Below are 23571 nucleotides of genomic sequence, written 5' to 3'. Positions count from 1 at the left end.
TCCCCACAGCTGGGCTTGCCTCTAATAAGAAGTAACCCGTGTTCATTATCCCAACACGAGTACTGAAAGGATCTAAGTAACAACAGGCAAGCCTCTTCTACTTGTCTGTTTATCAATTTTTGCCAGAGCATGGCACCGCAACAGCGGCCACGGCTGCGAAAGATATGATGCACAAGTTTTGAAATGTTCTTTTGGTCTTATGGTGGGCATTGGCGGAGGTATTCCCAGTACGTGGAATGATATCCGTCTTGGGGATGTGGTGGTATCTATGGCATAGGATACTGGCGGTGGTGTTGTGCAATACGATATGGGAAAGGGGGAAAAGATAGAAAGGGCGCGTTGAACAAACCGCTAAAGCTTCTCAGATCTGCAGGCATACAAATGACTTCTTTATTTAGATTATTGAGGATATTGCCACTTTAATTATGCAAGCTTGGAAAAACATTAGTGTGGATTTCGTCGTCGACGAAGACGACGAAAACAAAATATGGTAGTATCCAGGCGCGAAGAATGATCTTCTATTCAAGAAAACGCTCGATCGTGTCGACGATAATCCTTTATGTGCTGCATGTTTCGAGCAAGGCGCGGTTGTAAGATTACAACTAGATCGTCGTAGAAGCATGTATCTCAACATTCACTGTTAAAAAATTGCTTCCGGAAATTCGGTTATGAAGAACGCGCAGGAGCGGGACAAATGAGCGAAGAAGTAAGACGTGATCTATTTCGAGATAGAGCCTGCTGGATACACGGATGGTTTTCCATGCTTGGTTATGAGGGGCGTCAGCGACGATATAGATTGGTACGAGAAATTGGAAATGGCAACCTTATGCTGCTGCCGTAGCTGCTGCCGTAGCTACTGCCGTAGCTACTGCATGTGCAAAATAACTTTTATTGTTGATTCCTCTACAATCTGTGAAGGATTTGGAGCCGATGAGTTCAAGTGAGTAGATTGATATGATATACCTGGAGTTTTATGTTTTTACTTGGTATTTCATTAGCATGATTATACTGATTTGTCAATAGATCAAAGCTTGAATCGAGAACGAAGCGGGAGGGTGTGGGAGTACAGAAGTGGAAGAGGAAGAGAAACTGGAAGTGAAAGTGAAAGTGGGAATCAAGTCCACGACTTCTCAGGCCAATTTTATACCAATGGTGGAAAACAATTTAATGGTGGTCAGTTCAATTCGGGTGGCGGATCAATGGCTTTTTGAATAGTTGTCATTCTTTTCCTAGCCCACGACTGTTGGAAATTGCATTTCGTATTCATGTCTTCTTCCAAATCGAACTTTCAAGGGTTTCTTCCTGATCTATATATAAAGCCGAAGAAGAAAGGTGTGTGGTCTTAGGGTAAACAGGTAGAGGTAGAGTGATATCTGTGATGTGATAGGATAGTAGGTGCAAACAAGATTGACGACAGTTTTTTGGGCTTAGTAAGTGTGTGAACGAAGTGAATAACTTCAATTCAATTACCACTGTAATATAACAACTGTAATAAAGCCTTAAGCAAATGCGAAAGAGACTAGCTCTTTTAGTAAGTCTTTATAAGACCTACTACTCTCAATACGTAGCTAGCTCTTTAGATAGAATACAATTAGACATACAGGACCTACGAGATTCGTGGGTGCTACGTCTTCCGTATCCTTCTCGTACCAACAGTAAGAGATCAGCAGTTTAAACCGCTGTGATTATTATTTTGGTCACCTTGTTGAAGATCCATAGAACTATAACTTTAATTATAGTAATTAATAAATTACAGATGAGTGATGGTCGACGTTGCAAACACGGAAAAGAGATTTACATTAGACAAGATGAATAAATAAACCTGAATCATACAAGGTTTCCCTTATATCTTTTCTTTATTATAAGCTGTCATGACATGAGTTCCTTGTACAACAAAAATTTTGCCTTGTTATTCAAAAAACCTATCTTGTAAGTGTAACTTAAAAAGTCTTCTTGGACAGCGTCACAGACCTGCACTGCACACCACCGTCATCCGTTCCGGTTTGATCATCTGTATTATCGCTATAGAATCCGAGAGCCCCCAAATAATTGCCGATACTATGGTAATGATGGGGTATTATGGATGAGTAGTTTGCCCTTACTGCAAGTAGTGACACGTTCTATGAGAAAAATAAACTATCGGTTTTATTCCTTCTCCCATACCCCTGTAACTCTAGTAAGCCATTTAATCCTTAAATTTATTGGGAATAGATCAAGCGGGCCAAGTACTAGTACCTGGGAATAGTACATAAAACATTATTCTGCGATATTGAATAATCCTTGCATGAATGTACAGAATCTATCATTTTGATCCACACGCTTAATAGTTAATTAGGGGTAAGTAGAGTAGTCGGAGAAAAGGCACACAAAATAATGATAGAGAGTTATACCACTAAACTATTATGCTTTTATTGGGTATGAATCTCGATTCTATTGGAACTTATATATCATGTTGGTATTAGCTTCTTCTGTTGGCGATCATTTCACAATAGTAAAACTTACACTTGCTTAAGCAATTTCACAACCGCATCGTGCCCATTCTCAGCAGTTCATGATAGCTACCTGCTCACGGATGTAGTGATATTTCACAGCTACGTACTTCATGTGTTGATGAATCTCGGGATTCTTGCGAGAGCCAAGCTACCCTGATTGTCGCCGATGATCTTGATCTTTTCAGCTCCATGGTACTTGTGGCTATCTGTGTTCCCATCATATATGACAGTGTATTTGATGTTCCTGCCATATATCTGAAGAGACGATCGAAGTGTTCCATATGAGTTGGAGAGGCATTCGTGAAGAAACGACATACAATATTCACGCTGTATGTCATGTCGGAGCTAGTATGCAAGAAATTGAACGATTCAACTTTGGATTGATATAGAGCTACGAACTGCGGATCTGCAATTCCATCAAATGGAATCATGCCCTGAATTTCACCGGTTGACATTAGAGTCGGCTCGGTCTTGCAATATTCTAAGCAGAGATAACCCCCCGCAGCTTATTTTACTAATCATCTCATTTGATACAAAATATTTTTGTATTTTAGGATTAATAGCAATATATGTTGTAGATATGAAGAGGATGTGGATGATGCAGGATTGAAAGTTAGTAGGTCTCAATTATCGAAGATGTATTCTATGTAAAGTGCTAGCTATTGTATAGGTCTTTGTTGGTACGAGAAGGATACGGAAGACGTAGCACCCACGAATTGCGTAGGTCCTGTATGTCTGATTGTATTCTATCTAAAGAGCTAGCTACGTATTGAAAGTAGTAGGTCTTATAAAGACTTACTAAAAGAGCTAGTCTCTTTCGCATTCGCTTAGGGCTTTGCTACAGTAGCTATATTACAGTGGTAATTGAATTGAAGTCATTCACTTCGTTCACACCGTCTTAAATAAGGGACATTGAAAAAGCTAGGCATTTTCGCATTCGCTTAGACCTACAGTACAATAACCATTGAATTAAAGGCATTCATCTATATTTAAATATCTACGGTTCTGTATACCAAATAAGAAATCATGAAAATCGAGATGTATTAGAAGTTAGTGTGTGCTATTACAGCTCATCTTTGAAATCAATACAGTAGCTACTAACCAAAACGATTCAAACTAGTAAAGAACTATTATTTTAGATTCATAGAAATATTATTTTTTGTCAGGTGACTTTTGAATAAACAACTTCACATACCCATACCCCTTATACACTAAGGGTTCAACCTTTATCTCATTATTAGGTATGTAGTATATAATGTAAAAATGTTTCTGTTCAAACCCATCACAAACAAATCTGAACAACTACACAAACTTCAAGAATATTACAATACCTCTTTATCCTTCTTGTGTTTAATTTCAATCGATATCATGTTTGCTAATAACTTCAAGGCATCAGATCCAAGCCAAATTCTAGTTGTTCGTGATCAAGAACAAGAACAAGAAGAAGAATATCTATCTGATAGTGACGAAATGGTCAACCTTGGCGAATTGGTTGGAATATATCAACAGCACCATGTTGAGATTACAAGACTTCAAGAAGAACGCCGTCTCCAGAATAATCGATTTCATGAAGAACGCCGTCTCCAGAATAATCGACTTCAAGAAGAACGCCATCGACTTCATGAAGAACGCCGTCTCCAGAATAATCGACTTCATGAAGAACGCCGTCTCGAGAATAATCGGCTTCATGAAGAACGCCGTCTTCCGAATAATCGATTTCAGGAAGAATGCGGTCTCGAGATTGCTAAATTTTATACATTAGCGGCTATATTAGCGGCTGTTCTATTGGTATTTCTAGCTCGCTTGCTCGAATTATCTTAAGTTTATATATGTAATAAGTATCTTTAAATTTAAAATATAGTTATAACCTCTAACATTCTTCCAGGGTATATCAATCTGTCGGGATAGGGATCATATGACCGTGCTAGCGACTTTCGGCACTACAGCAATACGTTTCGTAGTCCTAGCTTTAGAACCCTAAGCAATATTACAACAGTGTGAACCATAGTACTATATTGACTTCACCATCCCCATGGTGATACCAACAATACCCATCGTGCTGCACGCGAGAAGTTAGATTTATGGCAAATACTGAGTGAAGAAGAGACCTGAGTTGTACTAACTCTGTGAACAAGACGTAGCGCTGGCTCAAGCCTCATCAATGCTCTCGACCTTCGACACATCCGAGTCGTTGCGTTTGGCTGGAGTTGGGGATTTTTCCTTGTTGGCAATCTGCTTCTTCTTTACAGTATTTTTTCCTGGTGTTCCTCGCTTTCAATGTTCGCCATCCTTTGCCATGACCTTTTCCTTGCCCCTAATTATGTGTTGGTACCGATTTGTGGCGGCTGGAGAGTGGATGAGTTTGTGAAAGCAAATACAAAGCGATGGTTTTGTTTTTTCTTAAAGAAAAATATTCGTTGGGAATAAGGACGCGGTCGGCGGGTTGCCGATCTAAAAGTTGAGTCCCATGCATATGATGATTACAAAATATCAATACGCTTTTTGGCTTTGATTTCGAGGCAGGATCATCTATGAAAGATTAGCGGGACCAAGATTGGGAGAACTTATCTGTAACCAAAGGTTTTGGGAAACCCCGAAGAATCTTGGGGGAACGCGTTAAGAAAAACGTGTGGACCAACTGGGTAAGTTGTGCAAACAATCATACATGTGAGTTTCTGCCATGATATGATGACAGCGCCCTTATCTTGATTTGCGTCACCATCATCCAACACAATGATATAAAAATCCGCCATCAAAAACTGAGAGCGAACCAGCCTTTCAAAAGAGCCATCTTCTGCAGGGAGGAAGCTTGGTCCGCTTTGCTCTTTGCGCATGCAGGCAGTGAGGAAATTGCAACCGAGGAACACGAAGCATGTTCTGGAAATAACATGGAGGAGGTAAGTAACAAAAGGCTGGCTTCACAGGGGGTAGATCCTGGACCAACTAAAGATCTCTTTGGAGGCGCGATCCAAACAATTCATGCAAAGAAGACCCAAGATATAAAGATAAACCTACTATTCTTCGCCAAGTTGATAATCTTGGAACAGCGGAGGCGGCGACTCCTGTTCTGGGATATTTGATAAAGATCTTAAAATGAACATAGCGCTTCCGAGGTATGTTGCATGTCATATTCAGGTCGTGGTAGTCCAGGAAGTTGAAATGGACACAATCAACGTTGCTATGCGTATCGTACCATGAATATCACTTGTTTCGTAGTTGTTTTACACGGCCGATATCAATGAACTTCTATGGTATTTCTAAACAACAAAGTTCAATCATTATGGTTTCGAAAGCTGTTTTCCAAATGGCGCCGAGCACGCGGCGGTAGCCAACCACCAAGCAACTGAACTGAGAGAGAAGTAGCAATCTATTGACCGAGTCTTGTTTGAATTGACGAGGGAATAAGATGAGAAAAAATGAGAACCGAGAAAAACAATTGCCACATTGACTCTTTCCATGGCATCTCATACTATATTCTATCTTTTAATGGAGTAGGCCTGTCAAGTAGCGATACGACAATAGAAAAGACCTCACTCTTTACTTTCAGAGAACTAGAAACAAACACTCTCGCCGCCGAGGTGGCACCGTAATCGTACAATTGACCAACCACAGTGTACCACCTACCACTAGCGAATCCCCAGACAATAAGTGGTCCAAATTCCTCAGACAAAACGCCAAGATGAAACCCCTTCGAAGACTGGCGGGACGCCAACCTCAACCTGGAAAAGATCCTATACAAAGTCCTCGAGTTGTGGAGATTGAGAAACATCCAAATGAAGAAGAACCAAACACAAGAAGGACAAAACGAAAAAGCCAGAGTAGGAAGCCACGCAGACCATCCCTCGGATTCAAGAACGCCCGGACCTCCAAGATCCAATTTGCCGAGCTCACCCCTTAGCTTATCATGGTCGCACCCCGGTAACACCCCAAGTTTGAACGAGCATGCCATCCTATAAGAACAATCAAGTCCTCTTGGAAATCTCCTAGGAAATCGGATCTCACAATCCTCCCCACAGTCTAACATGTCTACCAATTTTCAAGTGATGATTGCTCGACAACGTCGAGAGATCAAACATGAAAGAAAAAGTATCGAAGGATAGAGGGAGGAGCGGCTGTCAGCAATGGAGAAATTAATAGCACAACCAGTGCATACAAGCAGCCAATCGCCCCAAAGAGTTTCCCAGGTAGATCCCGAACTTCAATCAATTCACCAGCTCCCGGCGGGAATCGGGAGCCCACTCGAGACAATTGGAGAAAAAATCACTCATGCACACACTGCAAGCTATTTCACCAGGGATCGAGAGTTCAAAGGCACCCTGCTTGCTAGAAGGAGGAAAGAGAGACCTCCGACCATGAATCGTGGAGATAGAGAACTACCTTGCCCTCAAGGACATACAGGGTCTTTCCGAACAAGCGGTGATCACACGCAACTATAATACTGGTCCGATAAAAAAGAGGATTCGATTGGCATGAATCCAAGGAAACGTCAAATATCCCACAAGATTTCACAACTGGAGCCTGCCCAAAGCCTGATTATTTCAGTAATCTGGACCAACTAACGCAGGATCGGAAGCGAATCTTCGAATAGCTAATGCCAAAATGAGAGATAAGCAATGAGTTCAGACTGAAACAATTCTCTGAATCTATTGTATGAGATGCAGCATGATGTAGCGAGGACAAAGCAGTGGCAGCCCAATATCAGATGAAATTGACACAGCCCATCCCCACAAGAATCGATATGGACTTCATTGGCAACGTTCCGGGCTCACACGGATAATTGAAAGCAGCAGCTCAAAACGCCGAGAACTTTATTCGGGCCCCAGAAAAATTATTTCCAAATCAAATGAAATTCGCATCAAGATCATCAGCGGGTCCCTCCACAAAAACATCGACACCTTCGAGTACCAGCTCCAACGCGGTCACCATCGACATTCATGAGGGAAAGAGAAAACTTGCTAAGCATCCACAGATCTCACAGGAACGAAGAAAGAAAACTGGACAGGAAAAAAGCTATTTCCACTGCGGATGTCTGATTCATTGAACGAGAAATTACAACAAGATGCCCAAAAATGAGAACCCCTCCCATCTCCTCCCCTCCCCCGAATATATATAAGAGCATCAGGACATGGGGAAAGACGCTCCGACAGTGCCGCGTCGTCGCCGAGGTGAACTGCTCTTAATCAACCCCAACAATCAAAAGACTAGTCCCACCCAGCACGCAATAGTCAACAGCAATGCAGAGCCATCACACGGTAGAAATACATGAATTACCCGACCCCAAGCTACAAGATTATACGAAGATTACGCAAGAGTGTGCACGAAAAGACAGCAGACGTGTTTGAGCGCTTATCATTTAAAGTTGACAAACGCTACATACGCTTTTCAATTTTCTCACTATCAACGAAATTCACTCAAGGATAACTTTGCTTGTATTTGCTATTAAGCCTCCTCTGCTTCAATCAGTATCTGCTAGTGTCTGTAGAGACATTTGGGAACCGGTGTCAACATCTATTTTATCACTTATGGAAGGACTTCCCTCCAATGAAATGAACATCATAAATACAAGTTCAATCAATCATGGCCCTAAAAAGATCAATTAGAAAGCGAAAGTTTATTTATTCACTCAAAGAAATTCGCCTTCGAAAAAGCTCAAGAACTTCAAAGCGACTTGGGAAGTCTCCGAGTTTGAAGGCGAGAGATGTTTTATTTATAGATAATAAGTCAGTGCGATATATAAATCAAGTAACTGTTTCGAGAGCAGAAGGTATTGCTGTTAGTCTCGAGCTGGTAGTGCGTCTGAATTTTTGTAACTGGGTGAGGTAGGTTGAGAACTGAAAGTAGGATGTAGTAGTTTTTCTTTGAATCTTATGACTAATAACTATTGTATATCTTTTTTTTTCTCTTTATTAGCCGATAATATGAACCATGTGTGTCCTTTAATTTATATCAAGTGTGATAGGAGAAAATGTATTTATACATGATGATTGATGGCGGAAAGGAAGTTAGGAAGTGATCAGGGTTAAAAGTAAGAAGTAAAGAGTGGGTCAACGAAATCTCAGAGTAATAGAATATAGATTTGTTACAGGACATACCGCAACATTAGCATTGCTTAATAAACTAGTTTATATCAAAACAAGTTTTTTAGGCTTTAATAGCCTATAATTAATTGTTTTGTTTTGCTATATCCTAGAATATATTGAAATCTAGTTTATTAAGTAATGAGCTAAGCTCATTATATGATATCAATATTACAACATATCTTATAACAAATATACAGAATCTTTCATTCTGCTTCAGACACTTAATAGTTAGTTAGAGAATAAGTAGAAAAGTCGGAGAAATGGTATATAAAATAATGATAGAGAGCTATACCACTAAACTACCATGCCCCTATTGGGCATGAATCTCGATTCCATTGGAACTTATATACCTTGTTGATACTAGCTCCTTCTTCTGTCGGCGATCATTTCACAATAGTAAAACTTGCACTTGCTCAAGCAATTTCACAACTGTATCGTGCCCATTCCCAGCAGCCCAAGATAGTGGTGTTCGACCATATCTACTATCCTTCGATTCGATATCAGCATCTTTTTCAAGTAGCAGTTTCACAACCGCATCGTGCCCATTTATAGCAGCCAATAACAGTGGTGTTTGACCATTTCTATCCTTCGATTCGATATCAGCACCTTTTTCGAGTAGCAATTTCACAACTGTATCGTGCCCATTCTTAGCAGCCCATAACAGTGGTGTTCGACCATATCTACTATCCTTCGATTCGATATCAGCATCTTTTTCAAGTAGCAGTTTCACAACCGCATCGTGCCCATTTATAGCAGCCAATAACAGTGGTGTTTGACCATTTCTATCCTTCGACTCGATATCAGCACCTTTTTCGAGTAGCAATTTCACAACCGCATCGTGCCCATTCCCAGCAGCCCAAGATAGTGGTGTTCGACCATATCTACTATCCTTCGATTCGATATCAGCATCTTTTTCAAGTAGCAGTTTCACAACCGCATCGTGCCCATTTATAGCAGCCAATAACAGTGGTGTTTGACCATTTCTATCCTTCGACTCGATATCAGCACCTTTTTCGAGTAGCAATTTCACAACTGTATCGTGCCCATTCTTAGCAGCCCATAACAGTGGTGTTCGACCATATTCGCTATCCTTCGATTCGATATCAGCACCTTTTTCGAGTAGCAATTTCACAACCGCATCGCGCCCATCCTTAGTAGCCCATGACAGTGGTGTTTGACCATAATCGCTATCCTTCGATTCGATATCAGCACCTTTTTCGAGTAGCAATTTCACAACTGTATCGTGCCCATTCTCAGCAGCCCATAATAGTGGTGTTTGACCATATTTGCTATCCTTGGATTCGATATCAGCACCTCTTTCAAGTAGCAATTTCACAATCTCGTTTAACCCAAAATACGACGCTATTATTATTGTAGTATGACATTCGGTATAATCATAATATCTACTACTCCAATAAATCTTGCTCCAAATCAAGCAACTCTTTGAATCCGGACCACAAATTTGGAATACTGAATTTACTATTTTCTCATCACTACTAGTACGAGCTTCGCGGAAGTGATGTGCCCAATTTTCGGCTGAATAATCGAGGAATATATCCCTATCCATGTGTAGAGAGGTACTCTCGTCTTCATCTAGTGAAACTACGGTCTCATGATTAAATAATTCAAGATACCGTATACAGCTTGTCGCGAGAACTGAATGTGATTCTTGGGTACTTATAGAGCCTTGCCAAGATGAACCCTCCGTTTGAATCTTCGCTAGTGATGATAATTCCGAAAGGAGAAACTCCCGAGCAGTTTGGTGAAGAAAGTAAACTTTGTTATGGTGTATTGAGATGAACAATCCACACCAATTCCTTAGAGTCCTTTTGAAGGTCTCGTCTGTTTCCAGGTCTGGATATTCTATAGGTCTTGATACAGTATCTATGTTGAGGGCAATATTCATTTCCGCTAAAGTTAGAGGCCGATGGGCTGCTAAGACTATACACAAAGCCTTTCGAACCATCAGATAATTCTCAGACTTGCTAAGTATCTTCTCGTATGCTTGATTAACACTTTTTGGCAAGGCTTTGATTGCGACATCTACACCTTTATTAGTTTTCTTAAAGGTAATTGACTCAAGATGATCGAATACAAGGTAAACCCAGAGATAGGTGCGGTGGGTGATCTTGAGCAATTCCTCTTGAAGATGGGCCTTGATGTGTGGTTCAAGCTTTTTCTCCTCCCCCAACTGGTTAACTCGATGTATGATCACAGAACTAACTTCCTTGCCGATACTCTCTGAATCTTCTTCTCCCGGTATACGAAAAATATTAACGGGCCCATGAAACTGGGATGTAAGCGAGTCGTAAGGGCGACAAGTCAACAGGAACTTCATTTTGCCAATTTCTTTCTTGTCTTTTTGAATGTGGCGGTTTAACATCGAAACCAGGACGTCGAATTGCTTTCCTTCACATTCATCCAAAGCGTCCAAAACGAAAATCACAGGTCCAGCCTCGGGATCGGCTCCAGCTTTTTCCAAGATTTTCCATAGCAATTCTGTAATACCTGCTAAGCTTGGTCCGTTGTCGCGAAACTCCGGCATAGCATGTCGAATCAGGGAAGGCTTATGCGAGAAGAGTTGGTGTAACAGTGCGCAAAGCGCTTGTTTGACGGTGTCTTGATCCTGGTCCTTGAAGAAGAAGTAGCAAATAGTAGTTGCTGATGATAATTTAGGTAATCCATCGTCTATCAGATATTTAGCTAAGACAGACTTTCCACAGCCGGGATCCGCGGTGACCAGTAAAGGCCCTGAATCTTGTTTCAACCATGCTTTGAAATGCTCGTGATTTAGGAACCACTGACAGGTGCCTTCTACTCGATCTTCTACACGATTCTTGTACCATTCATAGCTCTCGTCCTTGTTGTCTTTTGTCAAGCGGAATACCTGGTGACATTTTTCCTCCTCCTGTGTGGACTTCTTTTTGGCGAAGTTTTCCTGCGTCTGGAGTTGTTTTAATAAAATGTCCCTATTTTCTTTGGTGACCACAAGCTGCTCCTCTGCGATAGATAGAAGCTGCTGCATACTCAAGAGTGATTCGTGTGCTTTCATACTGAGATTTTCCAACTCTTGTGTCGACGCTAGCGCGTTCATCTGCCCTAAATCTTTGCATACATTCTTGTCGAGACCAATGATGGCGGTCTTCATATCAGACCAGTTCTCGTGTTGAATCGAATCTCGCCCAAAGTTTTTGTAATGGCTGCGATAAAATCGCAGAACACTTCGAAATTGGAAATCAAGGATGTGTTGATATAGCTCAATAATGTGCTTCTTAATTTCGAGCACTAGATTTTGGTTGACCGTGACACTAGCAGAGTCATGACTGACTTGTAACAGTAGAGGTTCAAGCGCAACGTAATAGTTCATTCGTGTTGTGACATATGCGAATCCATCACGGTTTGCTTTATCTGCAGTGCTGGCATTCGTGAGGAGAGGGAGAATAATACAGACACCTGCCCAAGCTACGGAAGCTTCGGGGGATGCCTTGACGGCTTCACCAATCAAATCTTTTCCCCATAGCACGAATTCTACACCATGCGCAATCGTGTCTTGCAAGCCCGTTTTTCTAGCATCCATTCGTTGCTGGCCACATGTAATTATAGCTTTCAACTGCGCTCGGCGATTAAGCAGCTTAGAGTCGATGATATTGTCGGTCTCGTCTAAGGTTTTCTTGGCTTGCTTCAGAGGATCTTCATCCGGCTCGGAATCTGTGTCTAGGTCAGTGGCAGTAACATACAGCATGTAGGGAGTAATTACCTTTCTCCAGTAGCTCTGTTGAGAGCAGTTTCTCGTACTTCGTCACCAACTCCGGGTTCTCTTTCTTGACGGCGTCATATGCACAGTCCCAAAGTGACTTGATATTCTCCTCTTCGTGAACACTCGGTAGATGGTGACTAGGAATAGTAGCAGATTGGGAATTCGATTTGTGGGGCGTGCCCTGAGCCGGGCTGTCCTTGGTAGCGGAGGGTATGGACCCCACATTTGGCTGAGGTTTTTGGTCTTTCTTCGATAGATAGCTTCGAAGTCCGCTCTTTAGTGTTCGTGGCTTAGAAACAGAGGCAGAGCCAGCGTCATTAATCGGCTTGTTGCGCCTGAAGAATTTCATGATCTAAAGAACCTATGGAGAAGCTGAGCCTTTCTGTCAATAGATATTGAGCGTATACCCAATCGGTCTCAGTAGCGTATTCGGTTGCGGAAGAGCTCTGGTGTGAAATGAAACGATGATGATAGTATGATGTATTGTCTCTAAAGAGCATAGAAGTCGTGAAATTGCCCAAACTGAAGGTGTAAGCTTTCTATCGTCTGAAGAATTTGACAGGTATTGTTCAGAAACGAAAAAATGAGGTTGAGATACCGGAGCCTTGCCGAACAACAAATCTGCTGCGAGCCTGATTATGCACACGATCGTAGAATGCCACGATTGGTATTGAATAGTACCAAAAATAGAATACCACTTTGCAAATCCTTACTGGACCACATAATTGATATCGATAAGATTTGTGATAATCTATGGCAGCTTGCATTCGAGAGATTGAATTGGTTGCGTGCGTACTACAATTTTCGATGAATGTTTCGCGATCGCGGGGTAATTCCGGAGGTTGTGGATTCAATCAATACTATCATCGGGTTGTGGGAACATCAATCTGATGTCGTCGAATTCTACACTTGGCCTTGAAAGAGAGATTATAATTATCAGACGTTCGGCATTCGCACAATTATATTGTAATGCGAGGACTCTTGCGCTACGTCTGATCAATCTATAATATCATCATCCGACTTCACTACTTTCAACATAGCTACACTTATTTATTATAATTATCACTAAAGTAAAAGAACTTTCATGATAAGGATGCAGCGAGAGAATGTTGTATTATCAGTGGCTAGTAGCGCCACAAGAAACAGGGCTCATTTTTGATCACCCTTGTTGCCCCAGCGAGATTGATGAACCGCCGTTTTCTGGGGATGTAAGAGAGTGATGAGTGTGCAAGGGCCGAGCGGCTCAGCCAACAATCAAAGCTGGATAATAATAATAAAACTGCGACTGACAATCCCGCAGAATCCCACTGCTCAAACCGCCATACTTAACTATTATTAGACATACGCTATTATTTGGTAGTACAAAAATTAAATATCTATATATTACATGGACTCTACCTTGTTTTCTTTTGTTTATGTAGGTACATTATTATATTACAGTATTGAGAAGTTTGATATGTGTAAGGAACACCAAGAAGGTGATGAATAACGCGATTTTGTATCCAACCTAAAACCCGAAGAAGAGAAGAGAGGAAAACAGGAGTCCTTCTTCCACCTCGTATTGGATTGTGAGTGTGTAAACCCACTGACTCTTCTGCATGCATATCGCACGTGATTAACCTGATCCAGGTTCCTTGTTGAACACATCATTACCTGTCTTCTGGTTCTTTGGCCTTCCAAATCTAATCGCATTTTTGATCCGTTTTTTGAGCCGACTAGGAAATGTAATGTTTGATCTTACTTCTTCGGCATTGTATATTTGCTGTTGATTCATTTCTGTAAGTTTTGTCATTGCGGTGATTGTATCTGGATGCTTTTCTCCAATAACCTCTTTCCGCAATACAAGAACTTCGATTTGAAGTTGTTTAGCTTTCTCATAATGACCTTGATCCCACCAAGTTAATGCAAGATTCGCCATCGCCAAGATTGTATCTGGATGCTTTTCTCCCAAGATCTCTTTTCGTAATGCAAGAACTTCGATCTCAAGTGATTCAGCGTTCTCAGAGTGACCTTGATGCCGCCAGGTTGATGCAAGATTCGCCATCGCAAAGATTGTATCTGGATGCTTTTCTCCCAAGATCTCTTTTCGCAATGAAAGAACTTCAATCTCAAGCTGCTCAGCTTTCTCAGAGTGACCTTGCTGCCACCAGGTTGATGCAAGATTCGCCATCGCTGTGATTGTATCTGGATGCTTTTCCCTCAAGATCTCTTTTTGTAATGCAAGAACTTCGATCTGAAGTTGTCCAACTTTCTCATAATGACCTTGCTGCCACCAGGTTGATGCAAGATTCGCCATCGCAAAGATTGTATCTGGATGCTTTTCTCCAATAACCTCTTTTTGTAATGCAAGAACTTCGATCTGAAGTTGTTCAGCTTTCTCATAATGACCTTGCTGCCACCAGGTTGATGCAAGATTCGCCATCGCCAAGATTGTATCTGGATGCTTTTCTCCCAAGACCTCTTTTCGTAATGCAAGAACTTCAATCTCAAGCTGCTCAGCTTTCTCAGAGTGACCTTGCTGCCACCAGGTTGATGCAAGATTCGCCATCGCAAAGATTGTATCTGGATGCTTTTCTCCCAAGATCTCTTTTCGTAATGCAAGAACTTTGATCTCAAGTTGCTCAGCTTTCTCATAATGACCTTGCTGCCGCCAGGTTGATGCAAGATTCGCCATCACAAAGATCGTAAATGGATGCTTTTCTCCCAAGATCTCTTTTCGTAATGCAAGGACTTCGATCTCGAGCTGCTCAGCTTTCTCATAATGACCTTGCTGCCGCCAGGTTGATGCAAGATTCGCCATCGCTGTGATTGTATCTGGATGCTTTTCTCCCAAGACCTCTTTTTGTAATGCAAGAACTTCGATCTGGAGCTGCTCAGCTTTCTCATAATGACCTTGATGCCGCCAGGTTGATGCAAGATTCGCCATCGCAAAGATTGTATCTGGATGCTTTTCTCCCAAGACCTCTTTTTGTAATGCAAGAACCTCGATCTGGAGCTGCTCAGCTTTCTCATAATGACCTTGCTGCCACCAGGTTGATGCAAGATTCGCCATCGCTGAGATTGTATCTGGATGCTTTCCCCCTAAGATCTCTTTTTGTAATGCAAGGACTTCGATCTCAAGTGATTCGGCTTTCTCATAATAACCTTGCTGCCGCCAGGTTGATGCAAGATTCGCCATCGCTGTGATTGTATCTGGATGCTTTTCTCCCAAGACCTCTTTTCGTAATACAAGAACTTCGATCTCAAGCTGCTCAGCTTTCTCAGAGTGACCTTGTTCCCAATAATACCTACCTATACGTTGCAAAATTAGTGGCGCTTGACTTTTATATCCCTCAACTTGTGGCAACGTCAAGATATTCAAGACATGTGGCAAGTATAAAATACAATCATTCCAAGTTCCATATGTACCATCGGGAAATAAGTTTGTCATTATTTTTAGAGCTTCTCCTGAAAAAAAAAGAATCTGTGCTTCTGATAATGCTCGACGAGTTGCAAGGTGTACCAAGCGATGCTGTTCGTAAGTTGGCAATTCCTCATCAACTTCTCTTTGCGCTTGAAGTAATGAGTAATCGCTAAGCCGACTAGCAGCTAGAAGTATCTCATGGTTGCTATAAGTCGCACCAGCAGCTTCTTCGATAAGTTTGAAAGGAATTCCTTTATTATTAAAAAATGTAATAGTATTAAGGATTCTCTCGCTGCAAGGGCTTTCTTCTGCAACCTTTTTCATTGAAATATGCCAGGTTCGCATTACAGCATTTGGTACATTCGAGTCGGGTCGATATACGTCTTGAAATTCCTCGCTTAGGAGATCCGACTGCTCAGACTCAAAAGATTTTAGATATTGCCGAACGGATATTTTAGTGTTCCTAATATATGAAGCAGCCTGAACGATTGCAAGTGGAAGATTTCCAAGACTCTCAAGAAGTTCCAAGATTGATTTTTCATCTTTGGATGATGTGAAATCGGGTATCCCAGATAGGTTTCGGAAGAGATCGATGGCCTGTTCATTGTCCATAGCTTTTACCTCAATGCATCGCTGGATATGTATAATATCGCCGCAAATTCTCCGATCGCGAGAAGTCCAAATGATATTTCCTGTTCGGGACCGTGGTATAAATCGTAGTAGTTTTGGATCATGAGCCTGCTTGTTTTCGGAAGTTGAATAAGATTCTTTAAATATCCTCAAATCATCCGCATTATCGAGAATAAGAACCCAATCTTTTTGATTCTCAATCCATTGTTTTACTGCATCGAGTAGGTCTTCGGCTTTTAGATCTGATGATAGTCTAGCGATCTTAGCAAGATCACTATAATCCTGAACAAAAGTGGCTTCAGAATCGGCACGAATCCAAAAAATGGAACTCGAATTTTTATCTCGACAGCGATAGGCGTATTCCAGAGCAATCTGTGTTTTGCTAGAAAACGGTAAGCTAATATAACAAGTAACAATCGATTTCCCCACTCACCCACATCCACCAAGACCCCAGATTGCGACTGATCGATTTTGTATTGCAGGGCTAAGAAGTTGGTCCAAGGATTCGAAAATTTCAGTTCTATCAACAAGGCCATCGTTTCGATCAAAAGGCATAAAAGTTATCGGTTTCAGTTCTAAGGTCATTTTATTAGAAAAAAACGCCCAAGTTGGGATACAGAGAGTGACTTACTATCAGGCAAGGAAGGCTCCATTTCAAGCACTTCAGCAATGGCCTCTGTCAACAGCTTTTTGTCTCCAGGTTTCGTGATTTGTGGGAATTTCATTGTTAAGAGACGTAGACTATCCAAAATTCCACTCATTAAACTCTCTACTCGGCCGCCTTTCCCGATTGTTCGCGCAGCTTTTACATATCGGTCCATTCTTGAGGCACCTTCTTCTGGTATAACCTTCTCAAATAATTCTTTGAGCTGTGATGCTTGAAGTTTGCAACCTTCCAAGGTAAGTAGGAAAGCAGCCTTATCAACTTCGTTCGTCATGTCGTCGACATATCTTTCCGCATCCCTAAGGAGATTTGAGATGAGGGGCAGTTTTGCCGATGACTTCTTGAAATTTTCCGGGAGACCTCCTTCATCTTCAACAGCATCGTAAATTTGCTTGGTGGCATCGATAATTGCAATTATTGACGAGATTATACCAAGGACGAGACTTGCTTCGCCAACACCCGACATGCTTACTAAGGAAGCGATAGAAATACTGATTTCTTTTAGTAAAAATATGAAAAGATTAATCTTGGAGGAATTGTTGTATAGAAGTCATAAAACGGAGGGTGGAGTATATTACATGTCATCTTACATTTGCAGGCTATGCTGATATGCAGGCTGACAGCCTCTCTTTGGAAAACGATTTATTATTGGTAAATAGAAATCCGGCTCATTTGGTTTAACCATCGGGGCCCAATAAACTTTGCACCACTCAACCACTTCGAATTGCAATCAAACTACCCCTTGTTAAACGCTCTTTGCGTTGACTGTCTTGATTCGAGGAATTGAATGAATAAATAGATCATTCAGAATGGGGATAGAAAGAAACGGATTTGAGGAAGGGTATGCTGGGTTGTGGTATTCTACATTATGGTTTTACCTTTAGGTCCAAGATTGATGGACGACGGGTTGTCTGTGGTCGTAAAAGAGCGGGGGTGTACATGGAAGCGCGGAGGCAATTTCGTAAGCGGTCGAGGCTACATGAACTAATAAGTCGACCACCCTAATTTCTGGCCACCCCTGTTTTGGGCCACCCTTTCACACCCAAAACCTCAAAAAAATGATATTTATAACTTTCTTATATATGGAATCTATCGAAAATTTGTACATATATAATTCAAATGATTTCAGCTAGATACTAAAGTTTTTAGATTTTTAGGATTTTTCTGGATTGAGATCTAGATCTTTAAAATATTGATTTTCAAATTTGTGTGTAAATCTGTCACGAAGTCACCTACACTCAGGTAAATCACGTGGGATAACGGATAAGCTCATGGTCCGTTCACACACGATCAGATTTAGGTGATTTACTATGGGAAAATGAGGTATTACGATCTAAGAGGAACGCGTCCGAAGCCGCTCTGTTAGTGTACGAGATTGTGCATATAAAGAGCTTCCCAGAGAGCTGTAGTTCTGTAGTTTTGGATGAAATGAACCCTGTTTATTCAGCTCTGTAAAGCATTTCGGTCACAAAATCCCTATATAAATTTAAACTTTTAATAAAATCTTTCATAACTTCTTAATTAAAATTACCAAAATTAAACGATAAATTTTTATCATAAATTTCTATTATATTCGATACGAGAGATTAAAACACATTGGTAATTTCTTATAAATAAGTATTTATAGAGGTACTCTTGAGATTGCAGGGGTTATTTTTTCCTATTTAAACTATATCTCTATAACTATTGATTTTTTTTGATTTTTTTTAGGATTTCTATAAAGATTCAAAGTTAAAATTCTTACAAAGATAAATAACTTTCTTTTAATAGTTGTTCTTAAAGTTTTATGAAAGTTTTAAATTTATATATAATCCTCATACAAATTTAGGGCGGCCCAAAACAGGGGTGGCCAGAAATTAAGGTGGAGTAACGATAATTGTGATTGGGCTTGATAAACCAAGCTGATAGATCTTGAGAAATTTTACCCCGCTCAAGTCCAGCTCTGTAAGCTAGGATACCCTCTCTAATATGGCTTAGCTTGAGTTAGGAGCCGACAAATTGGAATCTACCAGGTCCCTGTCAATCGATGGGAATGTGAACATCTTCTTATCGTATGCGGCTAATCGTGAGTAGCGGCAAAAGGTCCCTTGTTAAAGACCGTGGGCGTGTATATTTTGTGTTTCCCCACACATCAATACTTAGCGGACATCGATCGGACGACAACACTAAGCTCGTTATACTATATTGATATTACAATCATCCAACATACAAAGGTTGCTTAGCGCTATATATTACGTTATGTCTCATTATTATGGTACCTCGTCCTTGCGGGATACTAATACTATTCGCTTGCTTTGTCTAATGCCAAGTGAGGCCTTGACTGCCTCTATAGAATGCCGACTTCATATCTACCCTCTCGAAAAAGCGAACAAGGCAACTCATATCTATCAAGCTTTATCCTACGTGTGGGGTGTCTCAGAAACACTTCGGTCTGTCTTTATAGACAAGCAACCTCTGCCTGTCACAGCGAATCTTCATGCAGCATTATTGCAGCTTCGAGATCGCACCTTTGAACGGATCATATGGGTAGATGCTATCTGCATCAATCAAAAAGATGAAGAAGAAAAATCGCATCAGATCGGGTTGATGGCGAAAATTTTCGGTTTGGCGGATCGTGTAATCGTCTATCTCGGAGAGGCGGCAGACGATAGCGACCAAGCCCTTAAAATTATACGTGGTGTAGAAGATGAGTTGATGGACCCATCGAGCAGTAAAGAGAACGAAAAGCGAATTCTTGAATTGCTTAAACGACCATGGTTCCAGCGTATCTGGGTAAGTGGAATAACTATCAACAAAAACCAAATAAATTACTGAAGAGTCTCGATTTAGGTACTTCAAGAGGTTGGCTTAGCCCGGCGCATCCTGATTATTTGTGGTTCTGCGAGAATAAATGGGTATACATTCTGCTCTGGTATTGGAAAACTAAGGTTTCTCGATGAAGATCATTTGGGTTTGCAAAGCCTCGTCCGTCCAACGATCTACTTGATAAGAGGAGCAATATTTCGGCCAGAATATACTTTTGATCTATTAAGCGATATCTCTTTAGGGGAGCTAATGGATATGTATCATTCTCATAAAGCTACTATACGTCATGACAAGGTATATGCTTTGCTCAGTATGAGTTCTGATGGTCTGAACTCGGCTGATCTCTTACCTGATTACAAACTTCCATGGAAGACATTATTGCAACGACTTGTTAAATTTATTCTCAATGAAAAGGTGAATGTAGAAACGTGGGACGATAGGGAAATATCGATAATCAAAAGTTACGGCTTTGTTCTTGGTCATATATCTTCAACAAAGATTGATGATACTCAGTATCATAAACAGTATATGAATATTGTTTTCAACGATACACCGATATCTTTGTGGTACAGGGAGGAGTATGGTACTACATGGATTCTTCAGGCCTCAGCACAAATAGTACGACCGGGTGACCTCGTCTGTCTTCTACACGGAGCTTCAAAGCCAGCTATTATTAGAGCATGCAAAGACCATTTTACAATCATTATGATGGCAGTCACTCTACGACAGCGTATAAAAGTAGAGAACAAATATCTATCTCAACAACCTTCGGCTTCTACACATGGATTCTCATATGATTTTCTACTTGTCTGGAACTGGGAAACGATTCCGGAAAACTTAAGATATCAAGCAAGATACAAGGATTCAACTGAAATCAACAGTTTAGTACCAGAATATCTGGAGTCAGATGAACTCAAAGCAATCAGGTCAATTGACATGGCACTCGCTCTAGGAGGCACGCAAAACTATGAGAACACACAGACTACAATGATAGATACGATCGAAGATTCTGAGCAGATGCTTGGAAAAGAAAATTTGCATCTACTATCACTAAAAGACGGTCTTGCGTTGGTGCATAAAATTCAAGGGCGATGGAAAGAGGCAGAGATTCTTTTTCTGGAGGTGATACAGATCAGACAAGATCTCCAAGGGGCATACCACCCAGATACACTAAGCAGCAAAGCGAAGCTAGTAGGGACCTATATAGATCAAAATCAGTGGGAAAACGAAGCAGTAAAGAATATGCTGACAAGGTTAACGGATAAAATCAGAGACGACAATCAGATTGAAGAAGAGAACATAATACAGATTGTAAGATTATCACACAAAAACATATTGCATATTTTATTGGGTTTGAAACGGGAGAATGTTATAGTAACAGAAGAGGTGGTGAAAGCAGTTGCAGGGAATTCTAGGAGTGGAAAGGAGATAATGATGCTTTTGCTTGAGGAACGAGGAGCAGAAGTAGAAATTACAGAAGAAGTGGTAAAGGCAGCAGCAGGGAATTGGAAGAGTGGAAAGGAGATAATGATGCTTTTGCTTGAGAAACGAGAAGCAAAAGTAGTAATTACGGAAGAGGTGGTGAAGGTAGTAGCAGGTCAGTTTGATGAAAGGGTGATGATGCTTTTGCTTGAGAAAGGAGGGGTAGAAGTAGTAATTACAGAAGAGGTTGTGAAGGCAGCTGTGGGGAATGAGAGGAGAGGAGAGGAGATAATGATGCTTTTGTTTGAAAAACGAGGAGCTGAAATAAAAATTACGGAAAAGGTAGTAAAAGCAGCAGCAGGGAATAAGAGTAGTGGAAAGGAGATAATGATGCTTTTGTTTGAGAAACGATGGGCAGAAGTAGTAATTATGGAACAGATGGTAAAGGCAGCAGCGGGGAATGAATATAGTGGAAAGGAGGTGTTGATGCTTTTGCTTGAGAAACGAGGAGCAGAATTAGTAATTACGGAAGAGGTGGTGAAGGCAGTAGCAGGTCGGTTTGACGAATGCGTGCTGATGCTTTTGCTTGAGAAACGAGGGGCAGAAGTGGTGATTACGGAAGAAGTGATAAAAGCAGCAGCAGGGAATTGGAAGAGTGGAAAGGAGATAATGATACTTTTGTTTGAGAAACGAGGGGCAGAATTGGTGTTTACGGAAGAAGTGATAAAAGCAGCAGCAGGGAATTGGAAGAGTGGAAAGGAGATAATGATGCTTTTGTTTGAAAAACGAGGAGCTGAAATAAAAATTACGGAAAAGGTAGTAAAAGTAGCAGCAGGGAATAAGAGTAGCGGAGAGGAGATAATGATGCTTTTGTTTGAGAAACGAGGGGCAGAATTGGTGATTACGGAAGAAGTGATAAAAGCAGCAGTAGGGAATTGGAAGAGTGGAAAGGAGATAATGATGCTTTTGTTTGAAAAACGAGGAGCTGAAATAGAAATTACGGAAAAGGTAGTAAAAGTAGCAGCAGGGAATAAGAGTAGCGGAGAGGAGATAATGATGCTTTTGCTTGAGAAACGAGGGGCAGAAGTAGTAATTACAGAAGAAGTGGTAAAGGCAGCAGCAGGGAATTGGAAGAGTGGAAAGGAGATAATGATGCTTTTGCTTGAGAAACGAGAAGCAAAAGTAGTAATTACGGAAGAGGTGGTGAAGGTAGTAGCAGGTCAGTTTGATGAAAGGGTGATGATGCTTTTGCTTGAGAAAGGAGGGGTAGAAGTAGTAATTACAGAAGAGGTTGTGAAGGCAGCTGTGTGGAATGAGAGGAGAGGAGAGGAGATAATGATGCTTTTGCTTGAGAAACGAGGGGCAGAAGTTATAATAACGGAAGACATACTCAAAGCCGCCGCTACAAGTGGGCAAGAACAAGTTCTCCATATTATCGACACACATCTGAAGATGCTATCATCTCGGGAAAAGTGGTTCATGGTTGCTCAATTCTATAACGCATCTAAATGTGGAGAGAAAAAGAAAATTCAAAGTTTGTTAAAGCGAGGGGTCGAACCGGACCTTCCAAACCCTAGGAAGGTGACACCTCTCTGGATCGCTACCAGGTATGCTCATATCGAGGTAGTCCAATTACTCCTTGAGACGAAATCGGTCAATGTCAATGTCAGGAGTGTTGAGGGACGATCGCCTATCTTTTGGGCAGCTGCACATGGAGATGAAGAGATGTTTAAACTCCTGTTAAGCGCAGGCGCAGATCCAACCTTTGTGGGTACTGACGGTAATACTGCGCTTCTGGTTCCTAAGCGATATGGACATCGTAAGATCGTGGAGATGTTAAGTGCTTGGAAGCAAACTTAAAGCTTCTTAGTACCTTACATTTCCACATCCGAGACCCTTCCTTTTTGACCAAAATACAGAGTCAACGTTCATTACGATAAATATGTTATAGGACATACCGCAACATTCACATTACACAATGAGTTTAGCTCATTGCTTAATAAACTAGGTTTCGGTGTGTCCTAGGGTGTAGTGTAGTTTTGGGAATATGAGGCTATTCTACAATCAACTGACTCATATCGTAAACAGCCCTTGGTCACCCACTACACTACAATTTCATCAGTTTTATCAATTTCATATAGGATTTCAAATTCAATTTATTCAATTGCATTCTATTTCCTACATATATATATTATTTCTTTCAAAATTTTATTTCCAAAGTGATTTATAGTCAATTTGATGGCTTTGATGTGTTTGGTGAATATGGTGGATTTGGTCAATTCATTTCGGTCAGTTAGATTTAATTGACCAAATACACC

At 41.0% G+C, this 23571-nt stretch overlaps 3 protein-coding genes across 3 annotated transcripts; 1 reads left to right on the top strand and 2 right to left on the bottom strand.

The window, feature by feature from the left end:
- Positions 1–8711: 8711 nt before the first annotated feature.
- On the bottom strand, positions 8712–13135 carry BCIN_04g00950 (hypothetical protein). Its single transcript, XM_001554353.2, has 2 exons — positions 12330–13135; positions 8712–12280 (listed from the first exon to the last, which is right to left on the bottom strand). Exons 1-2 carry the CDS (start codon positions 12676–12678, stop codon positions 8961–8963), a joined length of 3669 nt encoding a protein of 1222 aa, XP_001554403.1. The 5' UTR covers positions 12679–13135; the 3' UTR covers positions 8712–8960.
- A 548-nt stretch (positions 13136–13683) lies between these two features.
- BCIN_04g00940 (hypothetical protein) lies at positions 13684–17914 on the bottom strand. Its single transcript, XM_024692353.1, has 4 exons — positions 17617–17914; positions 16994–17517; positions 16796–16937; positions 13684–16744 (listed from the first exon to the last, which is right to left on the bottom strand). The coding sequence occupies exons 1-4, from the start codon at positions 17709–17711 to the stop codon at positions 13945–13947; spliced, it is 3561 nt and encodes a 1186-aa protein (XP_024548128.1). The 5' UTR covers positions 17712–17914; the 3' UTR covers positions 13684–13944.
- Positions 17915–18997: 1083 nt separating this feature from the next.
- BCIN_04g00930 (hypothetical protein) lies at positions 18998–23422 on the top strand. The gene is made up of 2 exons (XM_001554355.2): positions 18998–19798; positions 19856–23422. The coding sequence occupies exons 1-2, from the start codon at positions 19265–19267 to the stop codon at positions 23111–23113; spliced, it is 3792 nt and encodes a 1263-aa protein (XP_001554405.2). The 5' UTR covers positions 18998–19264; the 3' UTR covers positions 23114–23422.
- The last annotated feature ends 149 nt before the right edge of the window (positions 23423–23571 follow it).

The sequence above is a fragment of the Botrytis cinerea genome, chromosome 4, assembly GCF_000143535.2.
Source record: "Botrytis cinerea B05.10 chromosome 4, complete sequence".
NCBI lineage: Eukaryota > Fungi > Ascomycota > Leotiomycetes > Helotiales > Sclerotiniaceae > Botrytis > Botrytis cinerea.
Note: the sequence above shows the minus strand (reverse complement) of the source record. Positions and strands in the feature narration are given on the sequence as shown.